At 43.0% G+C, this 14,460-nt stretch overlaps 1 protein-coding gene across 10 annotated transcripts in view; it reads right to left on the bottom strand.

Annotated features, from left to right (window-relative positions):
• Positions 1-14,460, bottom strand: part of MAPKAP1 (MAPK associated protein 1) — a 181,937-nt gene that overhangs the window by 157,245 nt on the left and 10,232 nt on the right. For all 10 annotated transcript variants that reach the window (XR_013834848.1, XM_079962112.1, XM_079962114.1 and 7 more), the window contains exons 2-3: positions 7,764-8,090; positions 1,952-2,041 (exon numbers count right to left, since the gene is read on the bottom strand). Coding sequence is in view for 9 of the 10 variants with exons in the window: in XM_079962112.1 (XP_079818238.1) it covers positions 1,952-2,041; positions 7,764-8,022 (349 nt within the window). In the remaining variant the exon portion in view is untranslated. The remainder of the gene's footprint in view (positions 1-1,951; positions 2,042-7,763; positions 8,091-14,460) is intronic.

The raw sequence follows: 14,460 nt of genomic DNA, 5'->3' as shown, positions 1-14,460 counted from the left end.
CAGCTTCCGGGTCATGTGGCCAGCATGACTAAGCCGCTTCTGGCAAACCAGAGCAGCGCATGGAAATGCCGTTTACCTTCCCGCCGGAGCGGTACCTATTTATCTACTTGCACTGTGACGTGCTTTTGAACTGCTAGGTTGGCAGGAGCAGGCACGGAGCAACGGGAGCTCACCCTGTCAAGGGGATTCGAACCACCGACCTTCTGATTGGCAAGTCCTAGGTTCTGTGGTTTAACCCACAGCGCCACCCGCGTCCCTTTTGGGAATATGGCAACCCTATATTATCAACATGCAGGGGTTTTATTCCCCCCTCCCTTGTAGCACTCCCCAGTTTTTCTCCCTGCTCTCTCATAACACTAGAACTTGTGGACATCCAGTGAGGCTGAATGTTGGGGAGATTCAGGATGATAAAAGAAATGACTTCTTCACACAGAACACACTCCCACCGGAGGCAATGATGGCCACCAACTTATAAAAGAAAACAAGTAAAGGCTATCATAGCTACTAGCAATGATGACTACGCTCTGCCTCCATAGTTGGAGACAGCAACTCTTCTGGATACCAGCTGTCAGAAACCGCAGGAGGGGAGAGTGCTGCTGCTGTGCTCAGGTCCTGCTTGAGGGTTTCCTATCAAGGCATCTGGCTGGGCACTGAGAATAGGATGCTGGACTAGATGGACCATTGGCATGATCCAGCAAGCTCTTAATATATTCTCTTATATAAGTAGAGAGGCTTGGAGTCAACAATCCAGCCACATAGTAGTGTATCACACGCCAAACAGTGGTCAGGATAGCCAACCATTAGGAGCCAATTCAAATAATGATGAGGGCACCTCAGAGAAAGAGGGAGGGAGGGAGGAGAGAGAGTTGGCATACTATACTAGCTAAGAGACTGAGCTATGAACTCTTGGCCTCTCATCTGTAATATAGGGATAGCAATGCTGGACCTAACCCATAAATCTGGATTACTGAGCCACATTTGTATGCAGATGCATTCATTTTAGAGTGCCAATGCCTACCTCTATCAGAATGTGCGTGAGAGGGCAAGGTTAATCTCCAACTAATTTAGATTTTTGTCAGTTACACCCTGACCTTTTTGTGATTAAAAGTTAAACATTAACCAGCTTAAAAACAAAAAAAGTACAGGGCTGTAGTCAATGTTGATCCTAGTCAGAGAATACCCATGGAAATTAATGACCATGGCTAATTTCGGTCAATTGGTTTCAGCTGAGTAAAGGTAAAAGACCCCTGACAGTTGCAGTGCTGGGGTTGCGCCGCTCATCTCACTTTACAGGCCGAGGGAGCCGGCGTTTGTCCGCAGACAGTTTTTCCAGGTCATGTGGCCAGCATGACTACGCCACTTCTGGCACAACGGAACACTGAAACCAGAGCAGCGCACAGCAACGCCGTTTACCTTCCCGCTGGAGCAGTACCTATTTATCTAATTGCACTCTTTTGGCGTGCTTTCGTACTGCTAGGTTGGCAGGAGCTAGGAGCTGGGACCGAGCAACGGGAGCTCACCCCGTCACAGGGATTCGAACTGCTGACCTTCTGATTGGCAAGCCCAAGAGGCTCAGTGATTTAGACTGAGTCTCCCTTTCAGCTGAGTAGGTGTATATAAATTAATGTACCTGAGTTAGTCACATTCATGAGTTTCCATGAGTCTACTCTATGTAGGACTAACATTGGATGAAAGCCATAATAATTATAGCCAATATTAGTAGAGCCACTGAAATTGAAGGACAAGACTGACAAGTTTATTAATTTCTGTGGGTCTACTCCATTTTTTTCCTGATCAACATGACCTCATCAGATGCTTTGACCTTTTTTGTTTACATGTATTTCTGCAAACCCAAGTGAATGAAACAATTACAAACAAAAACCCAACAACAGTGTGTGTGTGTGTGTGTGTGTGTGTGTGTGTTTGTGTGTGTAAAACATATTCTTCTTACCTGAATAAGATGTGTTCCTTTCCTTCCACTGCACATTCTTGCATTTTATCTGATTTTGCCTCTCTTTCCGTAGCCGTTCAAGTCTCTGAGCTTGAAAAAGAAATATTATGACGATAAGTTTGTCAATGAAAGTTTACTATAAACAAAAGACATAATTAACTACCTTTCTATGAATAAAGATGTTTTATGCTGCACATGTAGGGTGTGGGGGGGTGGGGGAGAAAAGACATAAAATTTTTAAAGGTGGCACCCCTGAAAAGCAAATACCAACAAAAACATGAAAATCTTCTTGATTTATAATTGAAATTAGAGGATATAAAACATTAATAGAGATCATAAAGATAGTATTAACATGGAAGAGAATAATAAAATGTGAAAACTTCTGTGATTAATATGACATTTCATTATATAAATCATTAATAACGGTCTTAAAGGAATTTTAATGCACAAATGAACTGAAGTGAATATTACATTACAGGAATAAAATTACTGTTATGAATTACTCTCCCCGTTTCAAAAATTAAAGATAAATGAACTCAGACTAGACTATTAAAGTTTTAAATATAAAATCCTTTATCTAAAAAAATCATGAAAATTATAAAATGTCAACGCTATATAAATTAGCATAGCTTTTTCTTCAGTGTGCTGAAACAGTTTATAGGTAGTAAAAATAAATGATTTGTATCTTCACAACATTAGTCAAATCTTAAAAAATGAATATCATTTTTCCTTCACATATTTTTGACTCCACATCCGAAAATAGGACACGCTCAAATAGGTGAAATATCAACACCCGGGAGACCGAGCCCTCCTCGCCTGCTTCAAACCCTCCTTATGGTTTTAAATGTCAGATTTATTTCAGGAGAGAGAGGGTGTTGGGGAATGTCAATTTAATAAGCAGGTAAAGAAGACTACCTCAAAAGGCAGAGACTAAATGGCACAGCACCTCACTGCAAATAAAGGTCCCGGGCACAGGAAACAAATTCTTCCTTTTTTCTTTTAAAGCAAGAGAAAGATGTAGACTAATTTACCAAAAGCATGCTTAGGAAGGGAATCCTGTGCATGTTTAGCAAGAACTACATCCCCTCTGAAAAAAGTAAGGCGGTTGGGCTTTAATTTAATTTATTTGGATAATTTTTTAACGCAGCGGTTTACAAGACACTAAGTGCAAACAAAACTATAAAACACCCATTATAAAAAATTATAAAAACTGGAAACAAAACCACCAGTAAGTGGTTTGTTTTAATTACAGAATATGAATACAGCAGCAACTCCTAACAACTCTGTAACCTTGAATAACTGGAACTGCTGCAGGTCTGCAGATACTGTTGTTAGTTCAGTGTGGTGCTCTGTAATATGTTTTAAATTTGCAAACTGCCTTTGGCCTGTTATCTGCCTGGCAAAGGGCAGTACAGAAACTCCTAAATTATTAGGATAGAATCAATCTAATCAATCTGTTTTAGGCCCCAGCAATAAATAAATTTAAGAAAGCTCCAAAATCTGACGCACATGTACAAAGCATTTTTTAAAGACCCAAACAAAAACAATACTCCTCCCACACTGCTCTGCTCCTCCCTTCTTCCCGCCCTGGGCGGCCCTGACCTCTGCCTGCACCTCAGAGTTAGTCTGTTACACAGAGCTAGGCCTCTCCTCCTTGCCTGCTTTTCAGCAACCGCTGCAAGCTGCCCAAGGGAGAAGGCAGACAGCGGCAGCCATGGAGAGGCAACGGGGTGCTCCCTTGCAGCCACCACTATCACCGCCATTGCTTCAAACAAGCACTGGCTCATCTTCCTGAGCTTGATGGCAGCACTGGCAGGGAAAACAGGGACATTCTGGGATCAAATCAGAAGCCAGGATGTTTTTCATAATTCTGGGACTGTCCCTGGAAAATAGGGACACTTGAAAGGTATAGTAAAGGTAAAGGTAAAGGGACCCCCTGACCATTAGGTCCAGTCGTGGCCGGTAAAGCACATCTCGCTTTATTGGCCGAGGGAGCCAGCGTACAGCTTCTGGGTCATGTGGCCAGCATGACTAAGCCGCTTCGGGCGAACCAGAGCAGCGCACAGAAACGCCGTTTACCTTCCCGCTGGAGCGATACCTATTTATCTACTTGCACCTTGACGTGCTTTCGAACTGCTAGTTTGGCGGGAGCAGGGACCGAGCAACGGGAGCTCACGCCGTTGCGGGGATTCGAACCGCTGACCTTCTGAACGGTAAGTCCTAGGCTCTGTGGTTTAACCCACAGCGCCACTCGCGTTCCCTAAGGGTATGGTAGTTCTATCCCAATAAAAGTGCCATGAGTGCCAGCACAACCTAGCTGCCAAGAGCAGCAAAAAAAACAAAGGTGTTGTTGGTACTCTTTACCAGTGTGTGCAATCACTAAAAAAAAGAGCACACTGAATGAAGGCAAATTTTTACCTTTGTGCTGGTTTCTAGTTTCTGCACACACTTCTCTATCCTCCACCCAAGCAAGGAAGAGGCATTTTCATTGTTCAGTGGCACATTCCAGCCAGGCAAAAAAACTCAAGGAGCATGTGAAGAAGAGCTTTTCAGGGATGTGGCCTGGACAGGGCTGGATTACCCATTAAGCAAAATAAGCTTGTGCTTAGGGCCTCAAGGGAAAGTGAGGGGGGGCACCACAGAAAGTTTTCATTGCTGGATTTTTAACATTAATAGTCACAAATTGCTCAGCTGAGCATTTGTTTTCTTGGCTAAAGTATATTAAAAATTCCAACAGAACAACTATGCAACAAGGTAGGCCGAATGCCTTATCTCTACTAAGTATAGAAGTAGATGCGTTACTTAAGGTTGTTTTTGAGGATCTGATCAAAGACTTTGCAATTGGAAAAAGTAGGAGAAAAATAAATTGGAAGTATACAAAAATTAACATCATTTTCCATCTTACTGTAGGTTTTGTTGCATTTCAAAAAATAAGTTTATTTTGTGCTTTATTATTTATATTTTGAATTAAATATATATGAGGGCACCAAAATCTTTTAAGGTTTTGGACTTCTAAATGTATTGATTGAGTCCTGGGCCTGGGAAAGTCATGCAAGCCAGGAAAGAGGTCTAGAGCAGCATTTCTCATTTGAGGGTCATGTTGCCCCCTGGGGGGCCCAGAATATTCCAAGGGGGCCACAGATGAAAATCTAATAAATGAGGGCCACAGCATGAGATTAGGGGGGCACTGACTAGAGGGAAGTGAGAAGTGAAAAAAGCAGAGAAGTAAGTGAGAAAAGAAAAAAGAAAACATTCATGGCATTTCCTATTTTATACTGTATTGGATAGAAGCAGTTTTCAGTCAAGTGAATTATTTACTCAGCCTAAAATGGAATCACCTTAACAAAATGGACAGAGGTGATCTTTGGTTATCCTAGTTACACTTCAATCTAAAGCGTTAAAATATCAGCTTCAGTGACAGCTTAGGTATTTTCTTCCCTTATTCCTCTACATAAAAATTGTGCTACATTACTTATTTCAGCAAAATGTGCTTCTGAGCTCTAGGTGGTGTTGTATTACCTCACAAACCCAAAAATTTAGATCACTTGGTCTCTTATAAGAAACACAGAACTATGTTCCCCCTGCAAATACATGGGTTGTGAAGCTGGTTTTTTTAAAAAAGCAAGTTTAGATAAACCACAGTTTAAGGTTTCAAAATAGGTCACTATACCTTTTCTTCAAAACACTGCAACAAACCACAGGCACAATTTCAGTTTTTCTGTTTTAAAGCTTTGTTTCATTTTTTACTGGACTCTTGTTATATTTTGATACTATGTACTGACTTTCTGCTCGTGATTTTATGATTGCAATTCATATGAACTGCTTAGAGTAGTGGTAACCAATTAACTAAGTACAGAATACCACTTATTTTTTCAAAAGTCAAGCCATGGACCCCCTGCTTTTGAAAATTTTTGGTATGTCTATGGTAGTTTTTCTTATGTGACAGACCCCTGGATGGATTACGTGGACCCCTTGTGGTCTGCAGACGACCAATTGTGAACCACTGGCTTAGAGATTTTGTAATATTAAGAAGTATAAGTTATTACAATGAATGGAAATGAAATAAATGATCATTTCAGATACAGTGGTACCTCGGGTTAAGTACTTAATTCGTTTTGGAGGTCCGTTCTTAACCTGAAACTGTTCTTAACCTGAAGCACCACTTTAGCTAATGGGGCCTCCTGCTGCCACTGCCGCCGCGCCGCCGGAGCACAATTTCTGTTCTCATCCTGAAGCAAAGTTCTTAACCCGAGGTAATATTTCTGGGTTAGCGGAGTCTGTAACCTGAAGCGTATGTAACCTGAAGCGTATGTAACCCAAGGTACCACTGTACTTTGATCATTCCAGAATTTTAACCACCATATACTGTAGTCATTCTCATAATACTGGAGCTTGCAGGCATCCCCTGCACTTGAGGGCTGGGTTATTTCAAACAGACAAAATGAAGCACTGAATGTAGAGTACATAGCCAAACTAGGGGAATTCACTCTCACAAGATATGATACAATTTGTGGGAGCAAATTATACAGTTTAACTATGGCCGCCAGATGGCTGCCAACTTGGATGGCTTTAAAGGAAGATGAGACAATTCAAGGAGAATACAGCAGCCAGGATGGCCAACATGGTGGTGCCCTCCAGATGTTGCTGAACCACAGTTCCCATCACCCCTGCCCACTGGTCATGCTGATGTGAATAGCAGTCCAGCAGTGTCCAGCAAGGGCATCATAATGGCTGCTTCATGGCTGCATTCCAGCCAGTATCCAAGCCAGTTATGTAGCAGCACCTGGGACTGCAAGTGGGGAGAGTATTATTGCCCTTTTGTCGTGCCTGTGGGCCTCTGGTAGGCCATTGTGAGGACAGAGTGCTAGATGACGACCTTTTGGTTTGATTCAGCAGGGTTCTTATGTTTACACGGGGCAACTGCACAAAGAGGCAAATGTTACAGGTTCTATATTCCTGCTAAGGTCAGACTCTATATCCATCCAGTCAAGTAGTATCTACTCTATGGGGAGCTGTCAACAGCACTCAAAGGTCTCAGCTAGAGGTGTTTCCCATTACCTAATGCATGATCCTTTTACCTGGGAAATGGAATGGATTGAACCTGTGGCCTTCTATATGGAAAACTGGTGCTCTACCACCGAGCTAAATTTATTTTTTAATAAATGTATACTGCAAATTTCAGAAACAATATCAAAAAAGTCTACAACAACTACACATATAATGCAAGAAAAAACACATATAAATTTAAAATCAGAGTCCACCAGCTATTGCAGAAGATGTATTGTCTGCATAACCCTGATGGCAGAGAAGAATTATCAGCAAATGTTTAAAAGTTAAAGCAGAAGATGTCTGCTGAATTTCTATCAGCAGAGTATTCCCACAGACTGGACTGATGGCACTGGTTTTGTGTTGATGTCAAGTAAGTCTCACCAATTCAGAAAGATGACAAACGATGCTCAGTGATTGAGCTGGGATACAAGGGTTTTAGTGGCCTCAGAGATAACCTAGACCTAAAATGTTCAGGACTTTGTAAAAGAATACAATGAATCTGGACTTGGCTCAGTAGACAGGCAGCCATTATATATGTTTTAACAATAGCGTCACATGTTGTCAGCCATGTGCCCCCACCAGCAGTCTGGTCACTGGCTGAAACTTCTGGAACAGGTCCAAGGGCAGCCCCACACAGAGTGCATTGCAGTAATCATTGTGTTTTAGTGGTCAGGTTACATGATGCCTCCTATACCAGGTTCCTTCTATAAACCATGAAATTCCTAGCTGAAGCCACCAGAGTTCCCAAGACGATCCCACTCACCTGTATTTGATCGCCTTCTAATACCAAAGTCCCAACTTGAGGTAATGTCGACCGACTGGGAGTATACGTAACCCTGAGACTCGCCATTGCTGCCCTGTGTTTCTGAGCTGTTGTCCCCATTGGCCGAAGTGGGCTGGAATTTCTCCAGGTCGACATCGTGGTCAATCAGGACCAGTTCACACATCCCTGTGTCATCGCTGGTCACATGTGACTGTCGGATGTGAGCCAGGATAATGGTTGGATTGTCCAAGAAAGCCATCCTGCATCCCAAGGTCTTCTGCCTTCTACTATCTTCTTTGCTCCATGCTGAATTGTAAACCTTTCTACCTGGGAAACACAGCACACACACACAGAACTTTAGAGAAAACCAAGGAATATGCCCAGGTTCTATTCATGGAGGGTTATAACATAATAAGAGCCCTTCTGGATCAGACCAAAAGTCCATCTACAACCAGAATCCCCTTCTGGCCAACTAGGCACCTACAGGAAGCCACAAGCAGGACCTGAGTGCAACAGCAATCTCCCCACTTGTGATTCCTCGCAAGATTGTGGAGGTAAAACACAGCTACTGTGGCTGTTCACACCATCCTCCATGAGTTTGCCTAATCTCCTTTTAAAGCCATCCATGTACATTGGTGGCCATTATTACATCTTGTGGGAGCAAATTCCATAGTTTAGCTTTGCATGAAGAAGTGCTTTCTTATGTCACTCCTGAATCTTTTAACATTCAACCTTTTTAGACGGTTTCAATTTCTAGCATTATGAGTGGGAGAAAAACTTCTATCTATCTATTTTCTCCATACTGTGCATTATTTTATAGACCTCTATCACATCTCCTCTTACTCACTTGTTTTTCTAAACTAAAAATTCCTGAATCTTGCAGCTGTTCCTCCTGGGGGAGTTGCTCCAACTCCTTAATCATTTTGGTTTTCCAGCCCTGCATTATCCTTTTCAAGGTGTGGTAACACAGGTGAATGCAGTCAAGACCATTGGGTCCACCTAGCTCAGTACTGCTAACACTGACTGGCAGCAGCTCTCTAATGCAGACAGGGAACAGAAGAGAAAGAGAAAGAGAGCTGCCACAAAAAAAAAACCCCAACCTGACACTTACTCAACACTTGCCTGCCTGGCACCCAAACCTCACACTGTGTTCTCAACTTGCTACCCAGGAATCTTCCCTCTCCCTTGCCTTTCTTTCCAAGCTCCACTGTTCACACCATCTGCTCCCACCTTCCATGACTTATTGCTGTTAAGCTGGCACCGAAACCATGAGAGAAAGGGGAAGAAAAGCCTGCTAGTGCAGTGACAAACTCAGCAGTATTTCTTCATCCACCAAAGACTCCCCTGAAGAAGGAAAGCAATCCCTGGTCTCCCATGCATGCTCTGCCTAATTAGGTCCAGAAATGAAGGAGTTGTGATTCAATAAGCTGTTCCTTCCCGAAATCTGAATGTGCACTCCAGCTTCCCTCGCTCAGTGGAAGGGGCTTTAATTTAAAGAGAGGGATGGTGTCCCAGGGCAGATTTGATAGCTCTCACAGATGTTTAATGTCAGGTCTGGAAGACTCTCAGGGCTATCCACTGCACATGTGTTCAACTGGAGTTGTAGCACTTTGACACCTTTGGAGACCCATCCTATCTCATGCATTAAAAGCTGAAAGGGGCTACACCAGCTTGGAACTGAGGTAGAGCCTGGCTGCTGGATCAGACTAAAGGGCCATGTATTCCAGCATCCTGTTCTCACAGTGGCCCCCCAGAGGCTATTCAGAAGCACATAGGCAGGATCTGAGCACAACAGTGCTTTAGATTCCCAGCAACTGGAATTCAGAGGCATACTACCTCCTACTATGGAGGAAGAACATAAGAAGACACCTACTGTATCAGGCCAATGGCAAATCTAATCCAGTATCAACAGTGGGCAACCAGATACTGTTGGGAAGCCCACAAGCCAGATGGATGTCTCAGTTCTTGGGAGGGCTCACAGGGTTGGCTGTTTATGCCCGTGGTTCTACAGGCGTACAGAAACACAAAAATGCAGAATGTGGTGCTGCATGGAGAACTCAGCTTCTTGAGAATATCAAAGCTCTTTTCTCTCCCAAGGTTCTAGACCTTATGATCATGAACATGTATGCTTCTGAGTCTGTACCCTGAAGTGTCAGAAACCAGTCGGGTAGCTGACGATTTCCAGTCATTGAGGGACTAGAGCTCCCATGCTCTTCATTGCTCCTTGGCCCCTTTCACACAATTAGCCAGGCTAGAACAAAACATTACCCGAAGCTGTAAAAAGTGCAGCATTATACAAAATACAAGGGGGTGTCCAAGTTATTTAGCAACTGTGGGGAAAAAAAATGCCAAAAATTAAAATCATACACCCAGAATTGCTAGGATACACAATTACACATACACAATGTAACAGGACATTGAATGCTCCCTATTTCCCAATTCTTACACTTATAAATCAGTCCCTCAAGCAGTGTTTGCAGAAAGAGGAAATAATTCTATGAAAGATAATGAAAATGAAAGAACTTTGGCTCTGCTGAGATACACACTTTATCAATGAAGCAAGCAACTTATAAATTGAGCAGTTGTAAAAATGGAAGCAGTCGCGTGTGTGTGGAAGAGACACTGGAAAGCAGGCTCATACTGGGGACTGCAAAGCCACACACCATTTCCCACCCAGTGCACCTAAATCCCCCCCGAGACCCAAGTGCCTGGCAAACCCCTGCTGGGCCTGGCAGACCTAGCACTGTGACTACAGCATGAATATTTGTATTAAGTGGATGGAAGCTGTTGAAAGCACCTTATTTCAAGGGTGACAAGCCTACTCTATAGACACAGACACCAGAGCCGTTCAAGTAGAAAAGCTGAATTGGATTTTTACAGACTCACAGGCTCTTCACTATCTCCTCCTGATTTGGAAGAGGAAGGAAGAGGAAGAGCTGCTGATAAATGAAAGTCTGTGTTTTGTTTTTAAAGGAGACAAGCCTAGTTCAGACGTAAGAGCAAACCACAATTTGTCTTTACAAGCATGAGCTGATACCAGTCTTGGCTCACATGCAAGGGGTGGAGTTTTAAAGAGTCTTTTCCTATCTTGCTCCTTGTTTTGCCTGATTTTGGAGAAACTTTGGTTTGTAAAAGAAGCAGTTCATTAACAAGCCAGGGTACCAAACCAGGATCAGAATGCAGCATTTCCTATTAACATCATGCTATTTTTTAAAAGGTTAAAAACCTTTAAAATAAAGGAATTGTTTCAGGCAAATCATTATTGTAAGAGCAGTCCAGCAGTATCAGAATGAAGAATTACCTACTCTAGCATTAAGTTGCCAGTACTGACCAGCCAGATGCTTCTGCAGAGCTTTCCAAGCGTGGCATGAAGGCAAATGTCTCATTGGCTGTTTGGCATTCATAAGTATGTTCCCTCTGAACATGCACGTTCCATCTAACTACTGTGGACAATGACTGTACATAGCCACAATGACTATGTTCAGCCTCCATTATAGGAAGCAGTTACCCTCTAAACATAAGTTGCTGGGAATCACAAGTGGGGAGAGTGCTTTTGCACTAAGGTCCTGCTTTTGGGCTTCCCATTGGGACATCTGGTTGGCCACTGTGAGAAAAGGATGCTGGAACTGATGGGAAGAACCTTCTGAAAGTAAGAGCTGTTTGACAGACTACCTTAGAAGGTGGTGGATTCTCCTTCCTTGGAGGTTTTTAAGCAGACACTGCATGGCCAACTGTCATGGAAGCTTTAGTTGAGTTTCTTGCATTGCAGGGGGTTGAGCTAGATGACTCTTGGGATCCCTTCCAACTCTACAATTCTTTGATTATATGACAAACAATGGTGACACATTAGCCACAAGCAATCTGGCCACCGCATTTTGCACCAGCTGGATCTTCTGGAGCCATTCCAACAGCAGTCTCACATAGGGTGCATTACAGTAATCCAGCCTTGAGGTTACGAATGCATGGACTGCATTAGTCAGACCTCCTCCACCAGGTTTCCACCATAGCGATGATAGTAGACGGGCAGCGAGTGCAGATGCTTTAACAATGGTGCCACATACTGTGACTTAGTGAAAGGCAGAGAGGCAGCTTCCTATCTTTGCCAACTCCCTTCCAAATCACCAGCCTTAATAATAAAGAATTCAGGACACTTAAGTTAACCATTCACATCAATGTGGCCTGAGAATGGAGAAGCTATGTCCAATCAGCACAGGCAGGCAGCCCTCCCTGTGTTGCCATTTTGAGATAAGAGATTTATTTGCAGGGGGGTGGGGGTGGGGGAGAAGGCGCTACCTGCTCAGCTTTTGCCGGCACTGAGAACTTCAATAAAGCCTAAAGCACCTCAAAGGCCAGGAATGGGGAAAATAAAATAAAACAAACTGCTAAACTCCCCATCAAAAATTACTGCTGCCCCATCAATATGTCATATAAATGCTGGTATGTTAATTGTGTATTTATAAGATTGTTAATGGTGAGTTAATTTACCTCCCACACTATTATTGTACTTGAAAATGATTTAATGTCTGTCGAGGGAGTTAACAACATGTTAACGGCAGATGCAGCGGCTTATTTATTTATTTATCTTAATCTTTCCATGCTGAACCCCGACTTCAGGATGCTTAACTGCTCTGGGCTTTCTTGCGAGGTTTCTCACAAATAGCTTGGCTTTCTTTCAGCTGCAAGGGAGTCAAGGGGACAAAAACAAAACTATTCAGCTTTTATAGTCAGTTGGATATGCAGCCCACCTCTGCTTACCAGATGTTTAGGACAAAACAAACAGAAGATGTCCATCAATCTATGAGGCTGCCTCCCCTCATTATCCCTGCCTGACAATTGTGCTCCTCAGGTGGGACATTGTTAGAACCACATGCCCCAAAATTGGTTTTAGTTTCCAAGCTCAGTTCAAAATGCTGGTTTTGACCTATAAAGTCTTAAGTGGTTCAAGACTCTGGGACCCCATACAAATTGACAAGGACCCTGCAATCATGACCTAGAGCACTTCTTTGTGTTACTCCTCTATGGGAGGTCCAGAGGGTGGCACCCACCCCACCCCCTGCATGTAGAATGCTTTCCCTAGGGAGCCACACCTGGTACCATCTTCATTCAGCTTTAGGCAACAAGCAAATACTTTTCTCTTTTCTCAGAATTTTGGCTCTTAATTTGAAGGGTGGCACTGAGATCTTTTTTAGTGAGAATTTTATTTAGTTGTGGTTTTTAGCCTTTTTTCTGTATTGCTGTGATTTCATACTTTTATTGTGGTTTTTATTGGTTTTAGTGTAAGTCGTTTTGGGTTACTTTGGAAGAAAACTGACTAACAAATATAGTTAATAGTAATAACAGAGACAGGGCTTTTAGTGTTGCAGCTGTGGCCTTCTAGAATTAGTTATGAACTAAAAAATAGACAAGGGCCTAGTGTCTTGATATTTAGGAGACTACTGAGCACATTTTCTCTGTTTGCTTAAGAAAGCTTTCCCTGAAGTGTGACCCAGTCATTTTATGGAATAATGTGATGGCCTGGGAATCTGATTCAGAGGCTGAACCTGAGGAATCCCAGCCTGCACAGGAGTCCCTGCCTCCAGGGCCGGCTGAGCTGGGGTAGGGGCTTGAATCTGAAGGGCCCTCACCTGTGCCGGATCCTCAGGAGCAGACACCAGCTGAATCCGCTCTGGCTCCAGAGGTGATTGAGGACCCATTGCCTGCAGGTGCTCCTCTCCCAGCCCTGTCAGGGGAAGGTGAGGTTGCCTCCTGAGTTCCTGACCACGCCTGACTCCTCGCTTTGGACCTGGCTTTGTCCCTGACAGGCAGCCTCCTTACCGTCGACCTAGGACCGGACTTAGACCACGCCGCAAGGTAAACCCCCCCCCCCAACCCCGGGACCAGCACACATAATAACTGTTCAACTGCATATATGGTTTTGTTGTCTTTAGTTAAATGAGCCTATGGGGTTTTTTGTAATTTATCTTTATACACTGCATTGATAATATTTGGTTATGAAGTGGTTTATAAATCTGCAAATTACTATGTAACTAAATCATGCCCTGCCTTGTGGTGCCTTGGCTATGTCGTCTGATACAAAGCCAGGCTAGTTTGGTCTGACCCAGTAAGGCAGCCCTTTTATTTTTATTTTGGAACTTTCATCAGACAAAAGCTTTGATATTTAAGCACTGGGAGGGGAAGTGATCCATAGCAGTAATAATAATAATAATAATAATAATAATAATAATAGCAGCCCTGCCTGAACCTACGTTGCACCAGCAATTTGTTTTTGGGGAATGGAAGTTATCAATGACTGCATCATCACAAAGACAGAAGCTTTGTGACATTATACGAGTGTTGCAGGTGGACACAATCAAAAGCTGGTTGACTACAAACAGGAAATTGGAATCTGAAAAATAATTCCTTTCCTCCCTTTATTTCTCTTCAAATTGTAGCCTCTGGTCCCATGTGTTCAAAGAAAGTAAATCTGGATCCAGCTGTATCTGCTGGGCCATTAGTAAAGAATGGCTCCCCATTATATTTTTTTGTGGGGAGGGATATGTACTTTTTTTTATACATGCATCAGTTTTGAAAGAAGTGTCACGTGAGCACAACACAATTCTTACAATCTCAAAAATACAGCAGGCAAGGAAAACAAAACAAGTTTATGTAAGTTAAAGGGTACCAATTCTGGATGCAGAAAACCTCCTTTTAAATACAG

Source organism: Podarcis cretensis, assembly GCF_951804945.1.
Source record: "Podarcis cretensis genome assembly, chromosome: Z".
In the NCBI taxonomy this organism is placed as follows: Eukaryota; Metazoa; Chordata; class Lepidosauria; order Squamata; family Lacertidae; genus Podarcis; species Podarcis cretensis.
The sequence above is the reverse complement of the archived record's forward strand: the minus strand, read 5'-3'. Positions and strand labels throughout refer to the sequence as shown.